General features: G+C 36.2%; 1 protein-coding gene and 1 long non-coding RNA gene across 4 annotated transcripts in view; both read left to right on the top strand.

Annotated features, from left to right (window-relative positions):
• The window catches only part of LOC127857600 (sodium-dependent glucose transporter 1-like), a 152255-nt gene that overhangs the window by 70777 nt on the left and 59160 nt on the right, over positions 1–22318 (top strand). Inside the window, exons 1-3 of one of the 3 annotated variants that reach the window (XM_052394076.1) lie at positions 9658–10426; positions 10954–11057; positions 11787–11878. In XM_052394076.1, coding sequence (XP_052250036.1) covers positions 10127–10426; positions 10954–11057; positions 11787–11878 — 496 coding nt within the window. In that variant the 5' untranslated portion in view covers positions 9658–10126. Of the gene's footprint in view, positions 1–9657; positions 10427–10953; positions 11058–11786; positions 11879–22318 lie in introns of those variants that run through there. The other 2 variants (XM_052394078.1, XM_052394077.1) reach the window with 2 other exon arrangements.
• Positions 20327–22296, top strand: LOC127857606 (uncharacterized). The gene is made up of 4 exons (XR_008038519.1): positions 20327–20922; positions 21287–21355; positions 21734–21867; positions 22071–22296. It is a non-coding gene; the product is annotated as an uncharacterized LOC127857606 (long non-coding RNA).

Below are 22318 nucleotides of genomic sequence, written 5' to 3'. Positions count from 1 at the left end.
AACGCCTTAAGAGCCATGTATAGTGTCGTTAAATCAATAATTAAGTTTAATCAAACATTGTCAGACCCCATCAGTATTCAACAAGGCGTGAAACAAGGCGACGCCAGCTCATCTTTGTTGTTCATGATGTTCGTAAATGACATACTAGAGCACATTGACACGAACATAGATGACTTATTCACCATAAACGAGTTAAAATTCTTTCTAATATTATACGCTGACGACCAAATTCTTTTCGCAACCTCACAAGTAGCGCTGCAAAAGATGTTAACCAACATAGAAACGTACTGTTACACGTGGAAATTAAAAATCAATACAGCCAAAACAAAAGTTTGAATTTTTGAAAAAAGGAACCACATATGCTGATATCGATATTTTCCTTTACGGTGAGAAACTCGAAGTCGTAACTTCCTTCAAATATCTAGGAGTATACCTTTTTAAAAGTGGCAGTTTTAACAGAACACAAACATGTATAGCTGAGCACGCTTCTAAGTCAATGCATCGGTTATTCTCTATCTTCAATAAATACGATTTCAGTGCAAAAAGCAAACTGAAACTTTTCTATATTTAAGTTGCATCAGTCTTAAACTAATCATCCGAAATATGGGGAACAGCGCGAACAAACGATATTGAAGCCGTTCACACGAAGTTCCTAAGGAAGATATTATGCGTTTATCAGTCAACTAATCTCAGCGCCCTGTACGGTGAATTAGGACGAATTCCTTTCAAAGAAATACAAAAAATAAATATTGTCATGTACAGGTTTAAACTACTATCGTCAAATGAAAACAGCGTGATACGACTTATATACAACATGTTAAAAAACGATGCAAATAACGGTAATACTTACGGTAATCAAAACTGGGCTTGGCACGTGAAAAGCATTCTGGAAAACATTCGGATGTCTGAACTATGGGTCAATCAAAACATTACTAAAGTACAGTTACAGCTTTGTATACAAGGGATAATGGATATTTATACACAAACATGGCATAGCGAAGTGATAAATTCCCCACGTCTCTCATCGTATTGCCTATTTAAACACCATTTTACACTTGAATCATACTTAGATTAAGTAAATGAAACAAAATATATAATCGCACTTAGTAGGTTCCGCTTATCATCACATAATCTCGAAATAGAAAGGGGCGGTATAATAATATCTTACGAGAAAATCGGAAGTGTCAATTATGCACCATGAAAGTAATCGAAAATGAATATCATTTCCTACTAGGATGTCCAATATATGCACACCTACGAAAAAAACTTTTTAAACCGCACTATTGCAGATGGCCAACAATAAATAAATTTGCAAGATTAATTTCCAGCAAAAGTAAAACTGAAATGATAAGTACTGCGAAATTTATTTACGAAGCAAATAACTTAAGACAGCATCTCGATTCGTTATTCTATATTTAATCAGTAATTCTAACACGGCACGCGACTTGTTTTCTATAGACAAAGAAGGAAATCAAGTGTGGATTATTCTGCAATAACTTATGGGCGGAGCTTAATGTTTCAAAAATAGTTCCGAATAAATAAAGAAAATATTGCAGTAAAATGCACGTGCTAAAACCCGCTCTGAAAGAAAAGTAATAAATGTAGCATGTGTATAAATGTAATGAAACAATAAATTGTATATTTGGATATAAGTGGCATAACCACGTCTACAAAGAATGTTATTTGTTAGTAAACGTAATTCAGAAAACATTTAAAGCATGTCAGCTTTTCAGTAGCATCAATAAACGTGACGTCATTAAGTTTTTACGATTATTCTTTTCAATGAAAGTGACGTCATTTGCAAAATATTTATGAATGAAAATGACGTCATATGTTTGTACAATACAATGACGTCACTAAATAGTGAACTTAGTACTAAGAAGGGCGGAGAATTGAAAAATATAGTTCACGTCCTAAAGCTTGAACCAAATCAATCAGAATCGTGTTAGAATCGAAATAATATTTTTCTATGATGGTTTGTTGTCGAATAACCCACAGTAAGTTGTATAGATGCGTGTTATCAAATCACTCGTGCTTCGCACTCGTGATTTAATTCCTACGCATCTATACTCCTTACTGTGGGTTATTCGACAACAAACCATGATAGAAAAATATTATTTCTTAAAGCGGGCATATACGATTTTTTATATGTGTTTAATTGTAATATATTGATAATATATGTTACAATAACACAAAATAGGCAAGAAAAATTATACATTAAGGCCGAATTTCATAAAATGCAGCAAAGACAAATTAGCGCCCCGAGCCGATAGTGACGTACATATTTTCCTACAATAACCGAAGCATTCGTCTTTGTATTATAAACCGTTTAACTACGAGGGGTGTTCCAGAAGTTTGTGGATTTTCGCTATAACTTATTAGTTTGCTGGTAAAAGTCAATGAAATTTACATATTATACAAACCAATTATCACGGACTTTATATATAAGTTAAAAATGCATGAATTCCATAAAGCGCGTTTGAAACGCGTTGCCATAGAGACCTCAGTAACGACATGCGGCGCACGCGTGTATTTTATTATAAGTATGAGCGTTACGCGAATTTAAATTTGGTTTAAATGTCGTTGATAAATAGAATATACGGCAAATTTCACGTTACAGCGCCTAAGTCCTCCTTACAGCCCGGATTTGGCCCCTATGGACTTCCGCGTCTTCCCGGAAGTTAAATCACAGTTGCGCGGTATTCGCATTGCAAGTAAACAGGAACTTACAGTTGCAGCAAAGCGAATCGTGTCGTCTTTTGACGCTGACTGGTATAGAGACACTTTTGACAAGTGGATTTCCCGACACATAAAGTGCATTCGCGTTGGAGGTGATTATGTGGAAAAGATTTGACAGTTGTTAACTTCATAACGTCATTTACGTTGAACAGAAACGTTACACGTGCGTCGGTGTGCGCATTGTGCACATGTTTAAATCTCTGATATATATTTATTGTTTTATGTATTTCCATGATACTTGAAGAGTATATTTGGAAAGGACGAAATATTCTTAACATGCTATTTGTTTGTCCATTTATGTTACCAAATGAAAGTTATATCGAAAATCCACGAACTTCTGGAACACCCCTCGTAAGTTTAGATGCACATCGTACATGTATGGTATACATGCTGGCGAATTCGGCTGTACAGCCGTTTTCAATTTCAGAATTAAATATCTGGCTTATTTCGCATTTTTCGACACATGTTCTTCTTAACTTTTATTTTAATTTATATTGAAATATATATATCATAAGTTTTTTACACAGTCTATATAAATTCATAAATATTTGACAAAATCGTATATACCCGCTTTAATCAATAAGTTATCTTGATGTAATGGTAAAATTGAAACATACACATGCTAGGAATGTGTACCTTGTGTGTTTTTGCCATCACTTGCAAATATATAACTAATGCTCATTTTCAAATGTGAGGGCTATGACCCTGTATAGGCTTTATAGATAAATAAATGTATGTTGTTTTTGTTGTATACTCACATATATATATAATAAATGCTCATTTTCATATGTGAGGGCTATAAACTTGTATAGGCTTTATTGATGAATACATGTTGTTGTTTGTTGTATTATTTCATATATTAAATTAATGCTCATTTTCATATGTGAGGGCTATGAACTCGTATTAGCTTCATTGATGTTGTTGTTGTTGTTGTTGTCGTTGTATATATCTCATAACATACACAAAAAGGAATTGTATTATGATATGACGAAACAGTGCATTACGTAATTTATTTAAATGTTTAAAGTTATTTATTTGAAATAGTCCACGTAGATAAGATTCTTAATATTGTATTTCGTATTTACAAATGTTTATTTCTCCAAATAATAGTGACAATTCTTGCAATCGTATGTCTTGTAAGAAATTAGTTAATATAAGATGTGCAGTTACAATATCAGATGCAATTATGTATTCCCTTCATAAATAACCATGTTAACCAGTTCATAACACTATCGTCCAATTTCTATCTTCTACCATTACTTATAAATTGTATAATGCATATATAATGTAGGCTTTGAGCTTGTATAAGCTTTACTGCTGAAAAAATGCTGTTGTTGTTGTTGTTGTTGTATTATTCACTAGTGATATACTTATCCGCCGAAATACGTTGAATAAACATTATTCAGATTTTTGAAAATATTGCCTATTTTTGTGTTAAAATCGCTTTGTATTTTGATTGATTTTGTCGATGGTATGAGACGTTGCTGTACAAAATTGGTAGCAGTTTGAAGGAAAACCATCCTTTTAACCATATATGTATTCATTTTTAATGTGGCACTCTTCGTTTAGTCAAATTTGAGTTCAATGCTAGGGGTCCCACATTTTTCAAAATGAAGCCTATACAGGAACCTTAAGCATACAATGTACATAACATAACTTTGACAAGTAAGTAATTCAAGAGTAATGTTTCCAAATGACAGTTCTTATAACGTCATGAAACACTTTTATATCAAGTTAGTATCAATCAAAAACTTATTTCGAGTAGTAAACGCTTCGTGCATATAGTGTGCAATAGCAATAACGCTCCTTCTGTCATATTCCGACATCATTGTATAAAACGGATTTAAAGTTATATCATGGTATCCGATAATGTCCATTAAATATTTAAGTATTTAAGTATTCCCGGTGAATATTAAAAATGTCATTTTAAGAATATTAGACGGGATATTAGAATTAGGGAAGTTTTATTTAACTATTTTTGTACGGATCTGAAATAAGTGTAGTTTTAGCATCATGTAGATTCATTCGACTTTTAATGATGGATAGGTTCGGAGCTGAGTAAAAAATATCTTTTAAACTCGGACCGTCCAATATGCACTACGTTCATTACGTTCAACACCAGAGGCGTAGCCAGACAAAAAGGAATGTTACGCACAAATGGGGGAGGGTGTGGGAGGGTGTACCCCCCCCCCCCTCCCTCTGGGGGTTCGGGAGCCTCCCCCGAGAAACTTTTAAAAATGATAACTGAAATGGTAGGCGCTGAGATGAATTAGAGGGGATATTGGGCACTTATTATTACATCCTGTATTTTATCTGAAAAGTGCTTTCACTTGTTGTGACAGACCAAGAAGTCATGAGATGTAATAAACTAATAATAAAAATAGAATGTTCAAACTTTATTTCTGCTATTTGACTTTTTGGTTTAATTTATCAGATGATAGACATTGTATGTCATTGTCATTTAGCTAGGCTTGTGTATAAATTTACCAGTTTGTCATGAAAGATAAGTGCCAAACGCCTTTTCCTCTGTTGTGCAAATAGGGCAACAACTCTAGCTGCGTTCAGCTCCATATCCCTGTGAAAGTTCATAAGGGCCAAGTCAAGACATGCGTTCAGTAGTCATAGTTGACCTCAAGTAGGTTTTAAAGCGTCTTATAGTTCTGAACAAGCGTTCTGCTGAAGCAGTTGATACTGGCATCGCAAGCAACAGGTAGAAGCACATAGCAACATTCGTATACAAGTCTTCCGGTAAAGAGAGCAGCATGATTTCCAGAGTAGGCGTAGATGGAATCTGTGTCTGTTCACAGCGGAATTTCCAACGCTGACATTCTCTATGAAATTTTTCCATGTTAATTTCATGGTCCGCCTGTGCTGATGAGAAAAGTGCATTTGTTCGTTGATCATTGAGGTCTTGAACACGATCTGGTTATAGGTACTGTATGGCATATCTTTCATTTCTTTGTAAAAGCCGTTTTGAAGCTTTGCAAGTAAATGGTCCGCAAATGGTTAATACATATATTGACCCTTCAGTAGTCAAATGCGGTAGCTGCCGGTGCATTAGGGCGGTTCTGCTGTCGCCCTGCGCGTGAAAATGTAGGTTCAACATCATCGGGGCTTGCCATTTCAACGGCTTTTTCAAATAATGCATGCTATACAAAGGGATAGTTGTGTTCTGCCTCTACCTGTGTTTTTACGACCTCAGCTTCCATTGCAGCTTGCAGAAGATCGCATAAAGCAGCCTGAAGTTGTTTTGAGAGCGGCACACACGCAGACAGAACATGCTATACAACCACCAGTGTAATAATGAAACTTAACTGTGTAATAGCTGCGTTATAAGCGCCAGCCTTTGTATCATTTTGTTGGGCTTAATCTTCAAGTGTACGCACAACCGTTCCAAATGAAGCCTTGAATGTGAAAAGGGCCTCGGCTCTGGCCACCCACCGGGTCTCGCACAAAGTTTTGAGTTTGGTCCTCCTGTCCATCTCAGCCCAACCCTCATCACTATTGCTAAGGAATACTTGAAACCGTAATAACCTCTTGGCTGAGTACTGGAAACAAAATGCTATTTCCTGGACGGTCGTCATTATGTTTCTTGCACAGGGCTCTTTGGACACGTGAATAATAGTAAGATTCAAGGAATGCGCTTTGCAATGTGTATTAAGTGCTCTTTGAACTACATGTACTTGTTGAATGCGGGCCTTGACACCGCGGTGACAACCAGACATGTTTGCGGCCCCGTCGTACCCTTGGCCTCTCATTGCGGGGACGTTAACTCCGGCAGCTCGTAGGTTGTCAAGGAAAGCGTTGGCGAGAGACTCTCCGGTGGTGGCGTTACCAAACTTCAGATTCAAATGACTCAAAGTATATCTAGTCTCTTAAATTATTACTCTGATTTGTCAAACTTGAGGAGATCTTAAATTATCACAAACATTAAGGTTAACCACCTTAGGCCATAGCCTTACACTTTTAAGCCTGTTTTGGCCATGTTTACATTTTATTTTTTCTGAATGATGTTACGCACATGCGTAAGTGCGTATCGCTGGCTACGCCCCTGAACACGGTAAAGTATTGGTGAATGCCGAAAGCGGAATGAACTATATAAACAGGTCATAAATAAGACTAGACATAATTTAACCCACAAGCCTACTACTTCACATGCATTAATGACTAAAGATATGTAAACTTAAAAGTCGCAACATGACTAGAATAGCAATAAGTAGCATAAGTTTACCAGTGTTCTCATTTAAATTACTAACTTACAATACAAGTAAAGTAATTCAAAGTGCCGTGATTATATTAAGATACGAAGTACATACAGCATAATAATAATAATAATAATAATAATAATAATAATAATAATAATAATAATAATAATAATGATAATAATAATTAAGTAGTAATTTCAATAAAAAAATCATATTACATATCGTTACTATACATTGTAACAAATTGACGTCGCGGGCGATTTTTGTATCTGGCTTGCCATTACATCAAACAATATTTTATTCCTCTACCATTATATTGAAATAAAGATAGTAACGAAGTTTAATTGCCTTGGTGTTGTATTTACCCTTGGTGGCTCTTTCTCTGATGCACAAAGCACACTAGCTGGTCAAGCTTGGAAGGCGATATTCAAGATAAACAAATACCTTTGCAATGTTACCGACATTACTGTGCAACTGAGACTAGATCTGTTTGATAAACTAATATCACCTATTCTATTCTTAATTATAGTAGCGAAGTTTTGGGTTTTGTAAAGGGCGATGCTATAAAACGCATGCATGTGCAATTTTGTAAAAAAGAGAATATGTTGGGTGTTTAATGTAGCACTCAAAATGTAAGCAAATTAAAGCAGTTTTTCTCCACTAAATGCCTGAACATGGCTCTTTATGTCCGATCTTCTTCTTCAGTGAGCCACAGTTCGCTCATTTTTAAAGAAAATTTGTCAGGATTTTTTCTACATGTAGGCCAATAACAATGTTATCAATGTTAATGCACAGTTGTTTCAGATTGGAAAATTTTAATTTTGCCAATTTACTTACCCTATGTTAGTCAATGCTAAAATAACGAGCACTGCTCACAAGGTATCGGGTTTCCTAAGGTGTATAATGGATATTTAAGAGCATGATAAATGTCCAGTATTACTGTTTCCTCACAAATATCAAAACTAAAATGGAAATGTGCGAATCTGAAACATTTTATTATGTTTTTGTCAATTTTCCAAAACGTGAAAAGGTCCCATTAGTCATGAATACGATGTACATTTGTTTAAGTCTGAATAAACTATATGTCTGTCTGTCTGGTAATACATTTAAGTTAATGCACAAAAGAGGATGATATGTTATATAAACTATTACACACGACAGGCCGTTCTGTCGGCAGCTTTGTCGTTTGATGTTGTCAAAGTGTATAAGTAATTTCAATTTGTCTTTGAATGATATGTTAAAGCAACAAACTTTGTCAACGACAAAACAGCAGTCTCCAATCTGACTTATTGTGTAAAAGGAAGCATACTTATTTTTGAGTTTTCGCGTGATCAATATTTTAGTTTTTGCTCGTTCTGTAACCATAGCCATTCGTATCTTGTCGGATAAAACAATAAAAACACGTGCGTATGCCCGTGTGGCCACTTACTAAGTAACATCAACATGCGGCACAGTAATTTATATTATCATCGGTATCATTTATCAACTATCAGACTTCTGCACGCAGTCGAAATGAACTACTGAATCCGTATAGTTTCATCGCCTATGCATAGATTGAATTTAAAGTCGATACGCAACAGCATGATTGCGATAACGCTGCAATGCGATAACGTGACAATATATTGGCGAAGACATGATACTACGACATTATGATCATGATAATGCGATATAATTTCGACATCTTTTTGTCGTGTTGTCGCGTTATCATCATCGGGTTGTCGTATTGTTGCGCTGTTGTAATCGCCGTGTCGTGTTTCATCTAACTGTTGAGTAACAAATCCATCATCATCAGAAAAAAGTTCCAGAACTTCTTTTGTAGTGGTGAGGTTTTTAAAGTAGAATTAAACCTACTTATTTGCCAACCTTTATATTTGATATCCATACGACCAATAATTGCAAAATTCAAATATACTACGAAAATGTTAACCGTTTGTGTGTTTAGTTTTCATGCACTCAATTACATCGAGCCTATTCAAAATTCCGCAAAAGCGAAAAATGTCGTCCCTGAAGCCTAATTCGTGACAACCGTTTACGCACAAGTATAAAGCAAGGTTTTCTTAGAGCGCGGCTAATATGAATTTATATTCTAATAATAGGAGTTCAGCTTGTGAGACGCGAACGGACGACTTTTAAAAACCACACAAACATCAAATACAACATTATTACTGCATAACATTCTAAAAACTATGTCTGGTGATAGCGCTTTACTTGTCAAAGTAAATTGGCATTAAAGTAAAACGGTACAGAGTACCTGATAAAACATTTTGAATGAGCATTACAACTGAACGGTTTACGCATAATATATATATATATATATATATATATATATATATATATATATATATATATATATATATATATATATATATATATATATATATATATATATATATACAAAGCTTAAGTTGATGTTATATTCATAAAAAACCATGCCTCTGTTAAAAAATAATAACATGAAGCCATAAGATCGTATTATAATGTCTACAACTATAAACAAACACTGTCCACATAAACAGAAAGAAAGGAGTAAAGATTTAGAAAGATTTCGCGAAAAGCTGATTTTTATGTTTGGACGTTATATCATTAAAAGTTTGTGCTAATTGATGAAACACTACTCTTATACATCAAGATTGGGGGCCTTTAAAGGTTAAGTTCAGTTATCTATAACACTGCAAAAATTTAGGACAAACAGTTTATCAACAAACACGATGAACATTCATGTACATTCAACTGTGTAGAGTTATGGGGATCTTACAGAAAAAACGTAAACAAATACATACCGGTTGTTCAGAAAACTAAGCGATTAGGATATTTATAAAATACCCTTTAACAGTTTTACTCTTTTATAAGAGGCAAGTAGAAAAGAAGAAGTATTGTATATTGTAAGCTCATTTTAAATCAGATTTCTAAAAAAATGTTAGATCAAATTGTGAGAAATCTGAAGGTCTATACACTTTGCTGCATTAAATTTCGAAAATGAACCACCTTTCATATATGTCAATATTTTAAAATTACAAGCGTACGATAGAGTAGGACTCAGATTCCGTCTGGCACGGATACATCTGCGGCAATAAATATATGCTTTAAAGTGTTCCGTCTGGCACGGATACATCGGCGGCAATAAATATATGCTTTAAAGTGTAATTGAGGAGGCGTTATCATCAGGGATTCCCGATTTCAACATGGCACATCGCGAACAGACAGCGAACGGAAATAGTGCAGACAATGAAAATTTGACAAAAATGTTTATGAAAAATGAGTTCAACGATGAGCAAATGATTGAAAAAGAAGAACAAGGTCATGATGATTGCAATGCTCTTCAAAAAGGACTTCCTGAAACCGGAAATGCTGTTGAAACTGAAACAGATGTCGGGTTTCCTCTCCAACGGAACTATTCGTCAAAAACTAAAGCACGTAATAGAACGTTGCACGTACACAAGATATTGCACACGATATGTGTCTACAGCAGCTTTTTTTCCATAGTAGGTATGCTTTTTATTTGTAAATGACTTCTCGTCATTTTAATGAATATCATAAAACGAAACACGTGTAAAATATGACAATGAATACACATTTATGGAATTTTAACACACGCATGATTGTAACAACGATTTGTAATCCTTCATAATAAATTTGTTGTCGTTGTGTACACTTTTTACTATCTATCCACCGCGATAATAGTTTCGATTCAAGTGTGTTGAATATTTATGTATGCATTTTTAATTGCAAGCGTATAAAGTTTATAAATCAATGCGTTGAACATTTCTATTATACACTGGACTTTGCACAATATATGGCATATAGACACCATTGCAAAATCAATGCTGCATCCCGATAAGTTCCAATTAGTCCAATACAGAACTGGAATTTATTCATTCGGGCCTATTGGCGGAAATGCCCCGATATTGTATTGGTTGAGCGAAAAAACTATTGACGATTGCTGCAGATCGGTTGAATAGGGTTCTACATGCTTTGCGAATATCTCTATTCGTGCATTATGATCTTGCAGGGCTGGCGCAGTGGTCTACACGGCCCTGTGTTTCCTGACCTTCGTCGCCTGATGAACGAGGATCTCGCTGTGTCCTCGTGGATCTTCACCGGCCTCTCGCTAGGGTGGGTAAATAGTCATTGGTCATTCGTAAACAGTTTTATTGAGGAATTTCGGTATTGTTAAGGAATTTGGTAACTGTAATATTAGAATCTTGAGGCTTTTTTCTCCAAACAATGTAAATGTATATGGGTCTTCAGGAATATCTCGAAAACCAAACAATGAAATATTCAATATTGTTTTGTGATACAGATTAATGTATTATTTCACACTTAGTGAATTTTTGCATTACGTTGTATGACAGTCATTTTGTTTTCAGTTTTTTGGGCTATACCAACTAAAATAAGCATCAACATTTACGTTCTAATCAAATTCGCTAATCACAATATAAGATTTTCAATATAAAGACTTTATTTATATAATTGAGCGTCGTGTGAACTTTTTCGGGTATTTCAGATTTATTTTAAATAGCTTATTATAAATTGAATTTCAGAGGTATATTAGTTTAATTTCAAATCAAAAACACTGTGACTTGGTTGTATTTAAGCTGTTTTGGGAGGGGGGAGCGGTAGTCCAACATTAGGCCCGGTGCATAAAGATAAATTTTAATTGATTGGGAGTGCGTAATTTCTCATGTTGCAGAAGAACCTTGGAATTCGATGGCAATTAGATAATAATTAAGAATTTTATATTTACATGTATACATACATGACCAGTGTTTGAGCTGATTCAGACATATGGACTAGAACTACGTCATAACATAAATTGTTAACAAGGCATTTCGTACATTTCAGTGGTATATTTGGTTCTATTTTGAGCGGTGTCATCCACGAGAAAATTCGTCGGCTTAAGGTTTACATCTGCTGCGGCATAACGGCAGCATTAGGCGTTGTCGGACCGTATTTGGTACAAAAACGAATATGTACAAGTTTGTACCATATTCGGCCGAATATGGTACAACTGTCTAATTGTACCATATACGTATCTGCAGTTTTGGGGTAAAATGCCTGACCGAATATGGTACAAACTTGTACCATATTCGGATGAAAAATGTACCACATTCGTTCCGAATATGATACACACTCATCATCGTAATCATCATCATCATCATCATCGTTATCTCATCATCATCATCATCATCATCATCATCATCATCATCGTTATCTCATCATCATCATCATCATCATCGTTATCTCATCATCATCATCATCATCATCATCATCATCATCATCATCATCATCATCATCATCATCACATCAATTATCAACACCCCAATGATCATCATCGTTGTTATCTTTACCAACACCACCATCATCATCACCATCAAAACCAACATCATCATATCCATTATCATGATCGTAATGGTGATCACAAAAGTTTTTTTTGTGATGATAATGACAGCGATGTTTTCGGTCGATAATGAGGATGTTGTGATGATGATGACGACGATGAGAATATCATTATCATCATCGGCCAATAAACATCGCCATCATCATCATCACAAATATTTTGTTAACATCATCATCATTATCATCATCGTCGGCCGATAAACATCGCCGTCATCATCATCTAAAAACTTATCATCATCATTATAACCATCATCATCGTCCGATAAACATCGCTGTCATCATCATCCCAAAACGTTTGTTATCATCATCATCATCATCATTATCATCATCATCATCATCATCACCACAATCATCAAACCCCAATCATCATAACCACTGTCATCATCATCACCACCACCATCATCATCACAATTTTTTTACCATCATCATCATCACAAATGTTTTGTCATCATCATCATCACATATTCATTTTACATTTTGTATTTTATAATTTGTTTCATTCAAGAGATTCAACAAACTTGTACTTTTTTCATTTATTGGTATACTGACAGGATTTTTTAAAGTAATATTGAAGAACATAGAACAGCATTTAAATTTTAATCCAACTGTAGCATTTTGACAAGACATAATATACATATATACATTCATTTTAGTAGCAGCCAAAATATCCCAAATGTGCTTCGTAAAAAGTTACCAGTAAATGAGCAAATGACAACAAATTTCCGGTAGAAGAACATAATCATCAATCACAAAAATAACATAACAGGTTTCCAAACACCGATATACATGTATATTTCACCTGTAATGTCTGTACATGACATCTATGATATCATACCAACCGATTCCACTAACACGCAAACGCAGCCATGCGTTTGCCCATTTTGGCCCCTTGATGATTTCTTTTATTGCCGAAATAAGACCGCTGTTTCTGCCCGCTCTTGTTAATAGGAAACGAACGCTAACAGGATTTCTGTTACTAGTATCTAGTCCAATATCCGGCCGAATGTAAATTCTAGGTGTTTGCAAACTCATTGACCTTATTAAATCTCTAAAGGGTTTGCCGACCTTCGCCAACACAAACTGGATTGACGGGTTTGATTGTATGCAGAACTTAAAAATTTCAACTTGAATGTGAAGTGGTAACATCAGAAATGGAAAAGTCGTTCGCTTCTGTGCCCTCCTATTGTTTATCATATCTTGAAGCTCTTTCAGGGCTGAACACACAGAGACGTCACCGTTGTCGCCAGAGTCACCGTTGTCGCCGGAGTCACCGTTGTCGCCAGACGCAGCGTTGTCGCCGGAGTCACCGTTGTCGCCGGAGTCACCGTTGTCGCTGGAGTCACCGTTGTCGCCGGAGTCACCGTTGTCGCAAGAGTCACCGTTGTCGCCAGACGCAGCGTTGTCGCCAGATGCAGTGTTGTCGCCAGACGCAGCGTTGTCGCCTGAGTCACCGTTGTCGCCAGACGCAGCGTTGTCGCCGGAGTCACCGTTGTCGCCGGAGTCACCGTTGTCGCTGGAGTCACCGTTGTCGCCGGAGTCACCGTTGTCGCAAGAGTCACCGTTGTCGCCAGACGCAGCGTTGTCGCCAGATGCAGTGTTGTCGCCAGACGCAGCGGTGTCGCCGAAGTGTCACCGTTGTCGCCAGAGTCACCGTTGTCGCTGGAGTCACCGTTGTCGCCGGAGTCACCGTTGTCGCAAGAGTCACCGTTGTCGCCAGACGCAGCGTTGTCGCCAGATGCAGTGTTGTCGCCAGACGCAGCGGTGTCGCCGGAGTCACCGTTGTCGCCAGAGTCACCGTTGTCGCCAGACGCAGCGTTGTCGCCTGACGCAGCGTTGTCGCCAGACGCAGCGCTGTCGCCAGAGTCACCGTTGTCATACGACTGTTCTAAGCGTGATATTATGTCCTTGTACACGCGTTGATTGATACGGATACTAACGTAATGCATGCCAAATCCTTCTGGGAAATACCCCAATGCAATTGTTCCAACATCACCATCGAACTTTCCATCTGCTGACACAATTGATGAGTGTTCTAGTCCTCGGGTAGAAACTACCAGGCACTGCAAATTATATTCTCTCATAAGTGCAATGAGCGTGAGGTTGTCGCCGTATGTCCCATTCTTAGACATATTCTTAACGTATTCATCAAATGTTTCATCATAGACAAAAGTTTCATAGAAATATCTGTTTTCTACAATGTGATGGACTGCTTCCTTACGTAAAGCATCTACGTCTTTGTATATACCAATTTTACCAAGTTGATGCGATATAGCAGCAAATTGACAATTTCCATCCGGATTTGGGTCCATGGCAATATTCACCCCATCCAACAACTGCAGATTTTCATGGTGTGTTAAAACATGATAGTACTTAGTTCTGTGATTTTGTTTCTCTGAGCGGTTCTGTTTTAATGAATGTTTTTTAATTTTTCGTTGTTTCTCTAACGCAACAGTTAGGCTAGTCATGTTTTCGACCCCAACCGATTTGCTTACGAATCCAAGTTCGGGTTTGTTCGGTACTTGAAATGACACGATATAAACACCATTTCGTTTTACTTTTTCTACCTTGCCTTCGATAACATATCTTTTGGTTGGCACCCTGGATTTTCGAAAGGGATAGCGAATTAATACTGTCTCTCCTACTTTGTACTTGCTTGGGGAAGTTGCGTTTTTCAACAGCGACCTGTAAGCCTTTTTATTTGCTCGCCGTATGGTTTTCTTTATTTCACGAGAACTATGACGTTCTTTGGTAAAAACATGACTTCTTCCGTAGTAGGCTTCAAAGGGCGTGAGACCCCCAAGAACTCGTTTGAAACTTGTGTTTATGGCATAGGCTAAATCTTGAAGCCCTTCGACCCAGTTAAATCCACGTTTACTTTTTGTTGCAAATAGAATCTTGGCCTTTATAACACTGTTTGACCTTTCACACTTGCCCTGTGATTGAGGATGATACGGCCTACTATTGATCATTTTGATGTTGTACTTGTTCAACAAAAGTTTCATACTAGGGCCTTTAAATTCCAGTCCGTTGTCACATTGGATGATGTCAGGGGCAAGGTTAACCATCAACACGTCCTCTAATGCCTTTGCAACTTCACGCGAACTCTTCGTTTTCAGGGGTTTTGGCATAACGTACCTAGAATAAACGTCCACGACTTGTAGAATATAACTGTATGTGGACCCCTTGTAGCTAACACTTTGATTTTTCATGTTAATTATGTCAATCTGCCATCTTTTGCCTGGTTCCTCTTCTGTAATTGTCTTTGGCTTTGGCTTGTTTGTTAATCTCGGATACTTCTCATGGTAATACTTGCTATTGTACAGTATTTCAAGGATAGCTTGTTCCGAGAACCCCGTGTAATTTACTTTCAGTTTGTTGTAAATAACCCTTGCTCCACATCCTTTGTTTTCCATGAACATCTTCTCAACAAATCTAGGAAGATCTTCTTTCACAAGGACTTGCTTTCCGCCACACAATAAAGAACCCCGGTCACCAAGCTCGAAGTCCTTACGTTTTCTAATCATGGCCAAACAATTATTCTCTTCAGGTGTCCGTTTCTTCACAGGGACATCGAACGATCCGTTTAAACATCTGACAATAATGTCGTACTTCGACCTGGGCAAGCACCCTAATTGCTTCCTTTTTCTCCTAATTGCTTCCTTCATCTGAAATAATATAATAAGTTATTATACATTTATACTTCATTAGTTAATAGAGCTTGTATTGAACACCGCGTGTCGAAAACGAATGTCTCACGACATGAGCTGAGCTAAAATCACTCGTCTGATAGCTCCGCTAAAATTTACAATCCGAACTTCCGGGCAATATGCGCAATGAAAGTAGCAAGTACTTCATGTAAAGTTTCATTGAAATCCAACCGAATTCAAATTCAGGGGAAAAATAGCGGGCAAACTTATGGCGGTCAACGGACAAACGGTCTGTAGAAACCAATGCTACGTGGATGGAAGGGATATAAAGAAGGGGCCCTGGGGGCCTAGGTCGCTCACCAGAAGTCACGACTAGGCAGGGTTCGAAGGTCAAAGACCTATAAACTCCATAAAATTTAAAATGTTCAAATCTACAGATTACAGGAGCTCGATCTGATTTTGGTGGAAAATACACTTTCGAAAAAATGACTGTAGCTTAAATATTTTAGCAGTTTAGGAGTTACGCACCCGGAAGGAATGCCACGGACAATTAGATAGACGGACGGACAACTGCAAATGCACTCTGAGGGGGGGGGGGGGCATAAAACATAAAAATCAATGCATGTTAAAACATCAATGCATATTAAGACAACTGAAAATTAAAATTATGTACAGTACTTACTGTCAAGAATTCTTTTGAAGTTTGAAGAAAGTTTGGATTTCAATTCTTTCTAGTCGAAAATCACAACTTTTCTTGCCGACCGCCAAGTCAAATATGGTTACTGACTTCTGAGTAAGACTCGTGTGCAAAATTCCCGCCTTTTTAAAGCGGCACGTTATCAAAGAAAAAATCGGAAACTTCAAAGCTTTGTCGGCTTCTCAGCAATATGACGTCGGAACGACAAATCAACTTTACAAAGTAATGTTTAGGAATACAGTCACACCTGTCTAAAGCAGCCAGTCAAACTCCTTATTTTTGGAGAGATATATTCATTTAAAAGAGCTCAAAATCTCTTAAATCGGATTTTGGTGAAAATACACTTTCGAAAAAAAAAAAATTTAAAAATTTGAAAATTGCTATTAATGATCTCCACGAAAGTATCTGGCCCGCCCGGGAATCGAACCCAGGCCGCCTGCGTGCCAATCTGACGCGCAACCGACTGAGCTAAGGCCATAGCCCACAAGACTGTATGGAAAGAGAGAGAGGGGGAGAGGGGGAGGGAGGGAGGGAGGGAGGGAGGGAGGGAGGGAGGGAGAGAGAGAGAGAGAGAGAGAGAGAGAGAGAGAGAGAGAGAGAGAGAGAGAGAGAGAGAGAGAGAGAGAGAGAGAGAGAGAGAGAGAGAGAGAGAGAGAGAGAGAGAGAGAGAGAGAGAGAGAGAGGGAGGGAGCAAGAACATGAACAAGAGGCTAACATGAACAAGAGGCTAAAATGTGAAAGAGAGAGAGAGGGAGGGAGGGAGGGAGCAAAAACATGAACAAGAGGCTAAAATGGTATATCCTATGTAAACTTTATCATTAAATCTTATCAAAACTCTACATAGTGGTTACTCATTATAATGTTTTCGATACAAAATCAATATGAATTCTAACAACATAGGATCTATAAAAATTATGAACATTTATATCTGCTAAGATCTTACTTTATAACCAATTTTGTAGAATTTGCAATCATTTTAAGAAAAGAAAAAAACATGTAATAATTAAGAATGATAGTTTTTCATACTATTTACATGTATTAATCTTTCCTCAACCCTTTACCAAACAATAACAAGATTTTAACAGTTAATGTGGGAAAAGGAATCATTCCTCAAACTGAGTAATTTCTCATTATCCCACTATGATTTCTACTCAAAGCAATTTATACTGAATATATTTTTACTTTTCATTTTAATTTTTTTCGCAGTCTCTTTGAATTCAAGAAAATCAAAAAACAACCTAAGAGTTTAAAAAATACAAATTTCCTTGAAGTTCTAGATCTAGTGACATGATTTTATGATGTATAAAAAAAATCCTCCCTTTCCTTCTTACTTTCTGTCTGACTGCTGTTGTTGACGCAAAATTAAAAACGCAAGACATCCATGGCACCAAAGACTTACAAAATATTTCAATTTGTTTTCAATCCCGCCATCTAAAGTGTTCCTTTCATGTGCTTCCATCCAGATGAATGTTAGTGGTCCTTCCAAAGGTCATCCTTTGTTTTCCATAAAAATAATCCTTCCTTTGAAGTCTTTCCTATGTAATTGATCAATCCTTCTCATCCTTCCTTTGTAATGCATTACTTACAAATCAATGATTTGATAATCGTTCACTAAACTCAAGGTTGTTGGTACTCATTAGAATAGCACATTTATACAATTCTGAGGAGAAAATACATGTTGTTTTGATTAAAATTCAGAAAGTTATTTGAAATACTCCACACCCCTTACTAGAGCTATCTCCTTTGTTTGATAGGCAGCTTTTCCATTCTTTCATGTTGATGTAAGAGATAAACCACATTTCTCCAGTTAAAGCTACCAACAATTGAAATAAATCAGTACCCTATAACCAAAAAATATGTGGCTTTCCCTCATTCCTTTCTGTCCATAAATATCCAAGAAATACATTGCTTTCGGAAATTTCCAAACATCCTTTACTTCCAAAATGTTAATCCTTTTTTCCTTCATGATTTTCAGAAACTGTTGATATTTATTATGATTATGAAGCATAATTATGCTCGTCCTTTTATGACTGTTTTACAGGTAAGACACATTTCTCCAGTAAAAGATGCCACCAATAGGTTTTAAGGTGCACCTTAAACCAAGAAATATATGGCTCCCTGCCATTCTAAATGTTTGTTCGAGTCCTTTCCATCCATTTCGCTCGGTTTCTATATCCTTGGATTACTTCTGCCTTGTACTGAGATGGTTTTAAACGGCCATGAAGGTCACAGCCAACGCACTAAGCACTAGATCTATTTGAATAACACTTCACACAGATGTTCCTTGGATTAAGTTCTTTGGATAATTTACAAGGTAATGAAGGTCACAGCAACCACTCTTAGCACTAAAACTATTTCAATGAAACTTCACTCAGGTGTTTCTTGGATTAATTTTGTTGCTATCTTCTATATTGCTAAAATTATGAGCAAGGTTAAATTTTTGGGACAAGCAGATACAATAACAGACATACACATAAAATAACAGACAGACACGCCAACAACAATATACTCATGATAATTTGATTAAAAAGCATATTTACCTTTAATGATGTCTTCAAAGTTTTACAAACAAACCAACAGTTCCTCAGCAGATGCATTGCCCATTTCAATTTCACCTAAGAAACAATAAAAATACATAAAGCTTTACACATGATTCAGATTATACTTATTTAATCCTTTACTGTACTAAATCAATGCCCATTAATTTTGTGATTGGTCCTATTTGAAAGCATAAGCTCAGCGACATAAATGACAAAATGAAAATATGCAATACAAGTTAAACTATTTGGTGGCTCGGGGTGTATTTCTTTTTAGCAAATAGCAAACCTGGATAGCTCTAACGGTATTTGTTTGCAAAGTCTGTTGAAACATTGACAACAATATTTGCCTCCATAGGATGACATATGCCCCCGATAATGAGTTATGAGCATTTTTTGAAACCTAAACACATATTTCAAAACCTGAACGCGTTCCCTGAGTTGAATTCCAAAGGGGTCAAAAATTGTGTGTGTATGGAAATGCCTTGTCCAGATGCACATGCATACCAAATGTGAATCTTACATTTGAAGCGACAAAGAAGTTATAAGCATTTTATTTTCGAAACTTAAATGAAAAGTGTGACGGACAGACTGACAGTGCGATCACTATATGCTCTCCTTCGGGGTCATAAAAATTGTAAGATAATCTGTCAGAATATGTATGTTAAAGCTTGCATTTAGTTAGATAAGAGATTTTTTTTAAATTAAAATAATTTTTAACCTAATATTCTGATTCTCTATAAAAAATAACAAGAGAGCCTCCGTGAGTAATGTTATTTAAATCAATTCAATAAGAGCTAGCTGGTTTTCGTCACGTGATAAGACATTTGTGGACATTACGTTAATTTTATACGACATTTATCTTGTGTTTGAAAATGAGAACATGGTAATTACTCTTTCTTTGCATTGAAAATAAACCTCCATCGAACATTTCTTCAAAAGCCATTATAATTATGATTGGATTTAAGGGTATGCATTAAAACTGACTTCATGTAAACATATTTTGTTTTAATATTTGAAATAATTTATTATGACGAATGAAATAAATGATGTTAAGACGAAGCACTCATTCATTGTTTTCCTTGTTCTTATATTTTCAGATGTGGATTTTGTGCTTCACCTCGATTGTAGTTGCCAGTCGACAAATTTTAGTTGTTTTAGGCGACTATATTTGTATCTGTAGTAATGGACAAAGGAATGACATTTGTGATTCGTTAAGTAGTCTAAACGTTGACTGGATTACCTTAGTATAATTATTCGTTTAGGAAACACTATATATACATAAGTCCATATATGTTCCCGAAACATTTTTTAATTTACTAGTAAATGTAATCCTTGATAAAAACATCTTGGAACATATTTTCATTTTTGTTAGCTTAATGTCAAATTTGATATTACAAATGTGTCATCCTGCATTATAATTCAAAGTTTTCTCCAATATGGTAAGTGCCATGGTAATGTTGTTCACCATGTTTTATACAAAATGTAAGTTATATTTGACTAACCTCGGTATTTGGTTACTTCATGGTGTGCGATACGTATTCAACACAATGCAAATGTATTTAAGTCTGTTTTGCTTAAAGATGTCAACAAACACAACTAGTGTTGGTCATCTTGAGAACAATAGCTGCGCCATTCAGGCAAACTATGTTTTGGACAAAAGAACCAAAGCTTGGTATGCCATCATGTTCCACGATCAAGTACGTATTGAAATAAACGTTTATAGCATAAAGTTATACAAAGTAATGCATGGCCATGTAATTCAAAGATATGCTAAACTTGTCTTCAAATAGAAGTGTACACAATTGTTATTTTCTTTCAAAACAGCGAATTAAGAGAGACGTCATGCGAAAACGCTAGTTCCATGTATATACAAACTGTCATTATTCATGCCTCATTCTTACGCCGTTTGCGTGCTTTTCTTAAACTGTTTTAAAAGCAGGAAAAAAACTGAGACATCATATTGTTGTTAAGCTTAAAGCAACAAATGTTACGATTGTTTACAAACCTGTGTATTTTAATGCAAATTCATATATTTATTGGAACAATTACTGTGTATTTGAGGTACGTTTTGTGCATAAAGGCTCTAGACAGAAGAGCGATGTTGTACTGGAAGTCCGTTAGAACACGGTGGTAAACCGTCAGTTTCTTATTGCAAAAAATGAGATAATTTAATTTTTGTGAACACAAGGGTAATTATTAAATCGTAAATTATTAAATGAATGAACTCAAACATCAGTATACACATGCTTGTGCTACGAACACGGCAGTAATGTGTTGTTTTTGTCGTTTGATTTGGTAATACACTACATTAATACTATTCTCATCTATGTTTTCCTTTATCTGGGTTTGGTTTATTATTCTTACACTAGGAGACTAAGATAATGACTGTTTGTTAATGACATGTATATATTAAACTGGTGGTATTAGTGCATGAACGAAATTGAGTGAGGAATACATACCATGTATGGTGATCTACGAGAAAACTGAAAATACAATTTCTAATTTAAGGTACAACGCAAACAATTACAAATGCGGTTACCACATCTTCACCAACACAGTCCTCGACTGTCGCGTCCACTAAAAGCGTTACCTCTGCTGTCTCGTATGTTCTATTGCATCGAATGCAAGTAAATCAACCGCTGGTAGGTATACTTACTATCTTTTGTAATAACGTAAACACATCGTAACTAAACAGTGTTTACAAACATGAATCTAAACTTCTGTTTCATGTATGTTATGCCACAACTAAATACTAGCAACTAATACTAACAATTTAATACTAGCAACTAAGCACATTTGACTGACAAAGAAATGATTGAATTTAATGAAACAAATCTCTTACAAGAAATAGTTCATTACGGCTGCGCACCAACTGTCTTCTTGCATGCTGCTTCGCACCATGGTAAACTGTTCACGATTGGTCAGACATGCTACGAGCTTGTGACGGAGACAAAATCTTGATCCAGCGCTGAAAGTGACTGCAAAAGTCGTGGCGGACATTTAGTCGACATTGCAAACGACGAACAACAGAATAAAATCTACGAGATCGTGAGACAGTATCATGGTGACAATGTTTGGATTGGACTCCACGAT

This window comes from Dreissena polymorpha, chromosome 14 (genome assembly GCF_020536995.1).
Source record: "Dreissena polymorpha isolate Duluth1 chromosome 14, UMN_Dpol_1.0, whole genome shotgun sequence".
NCBI lineage: Eukaryota > Metazoa > Mollusca > Bivalvia > Myida > Dreissenidae > Dreissena > Dreissena polymorpha.
The sequence above is the reverse complement of the archived record's forward strand: the minus strand, read 5'-3'. Positions and strand labels throughout refer to the sequence as shown.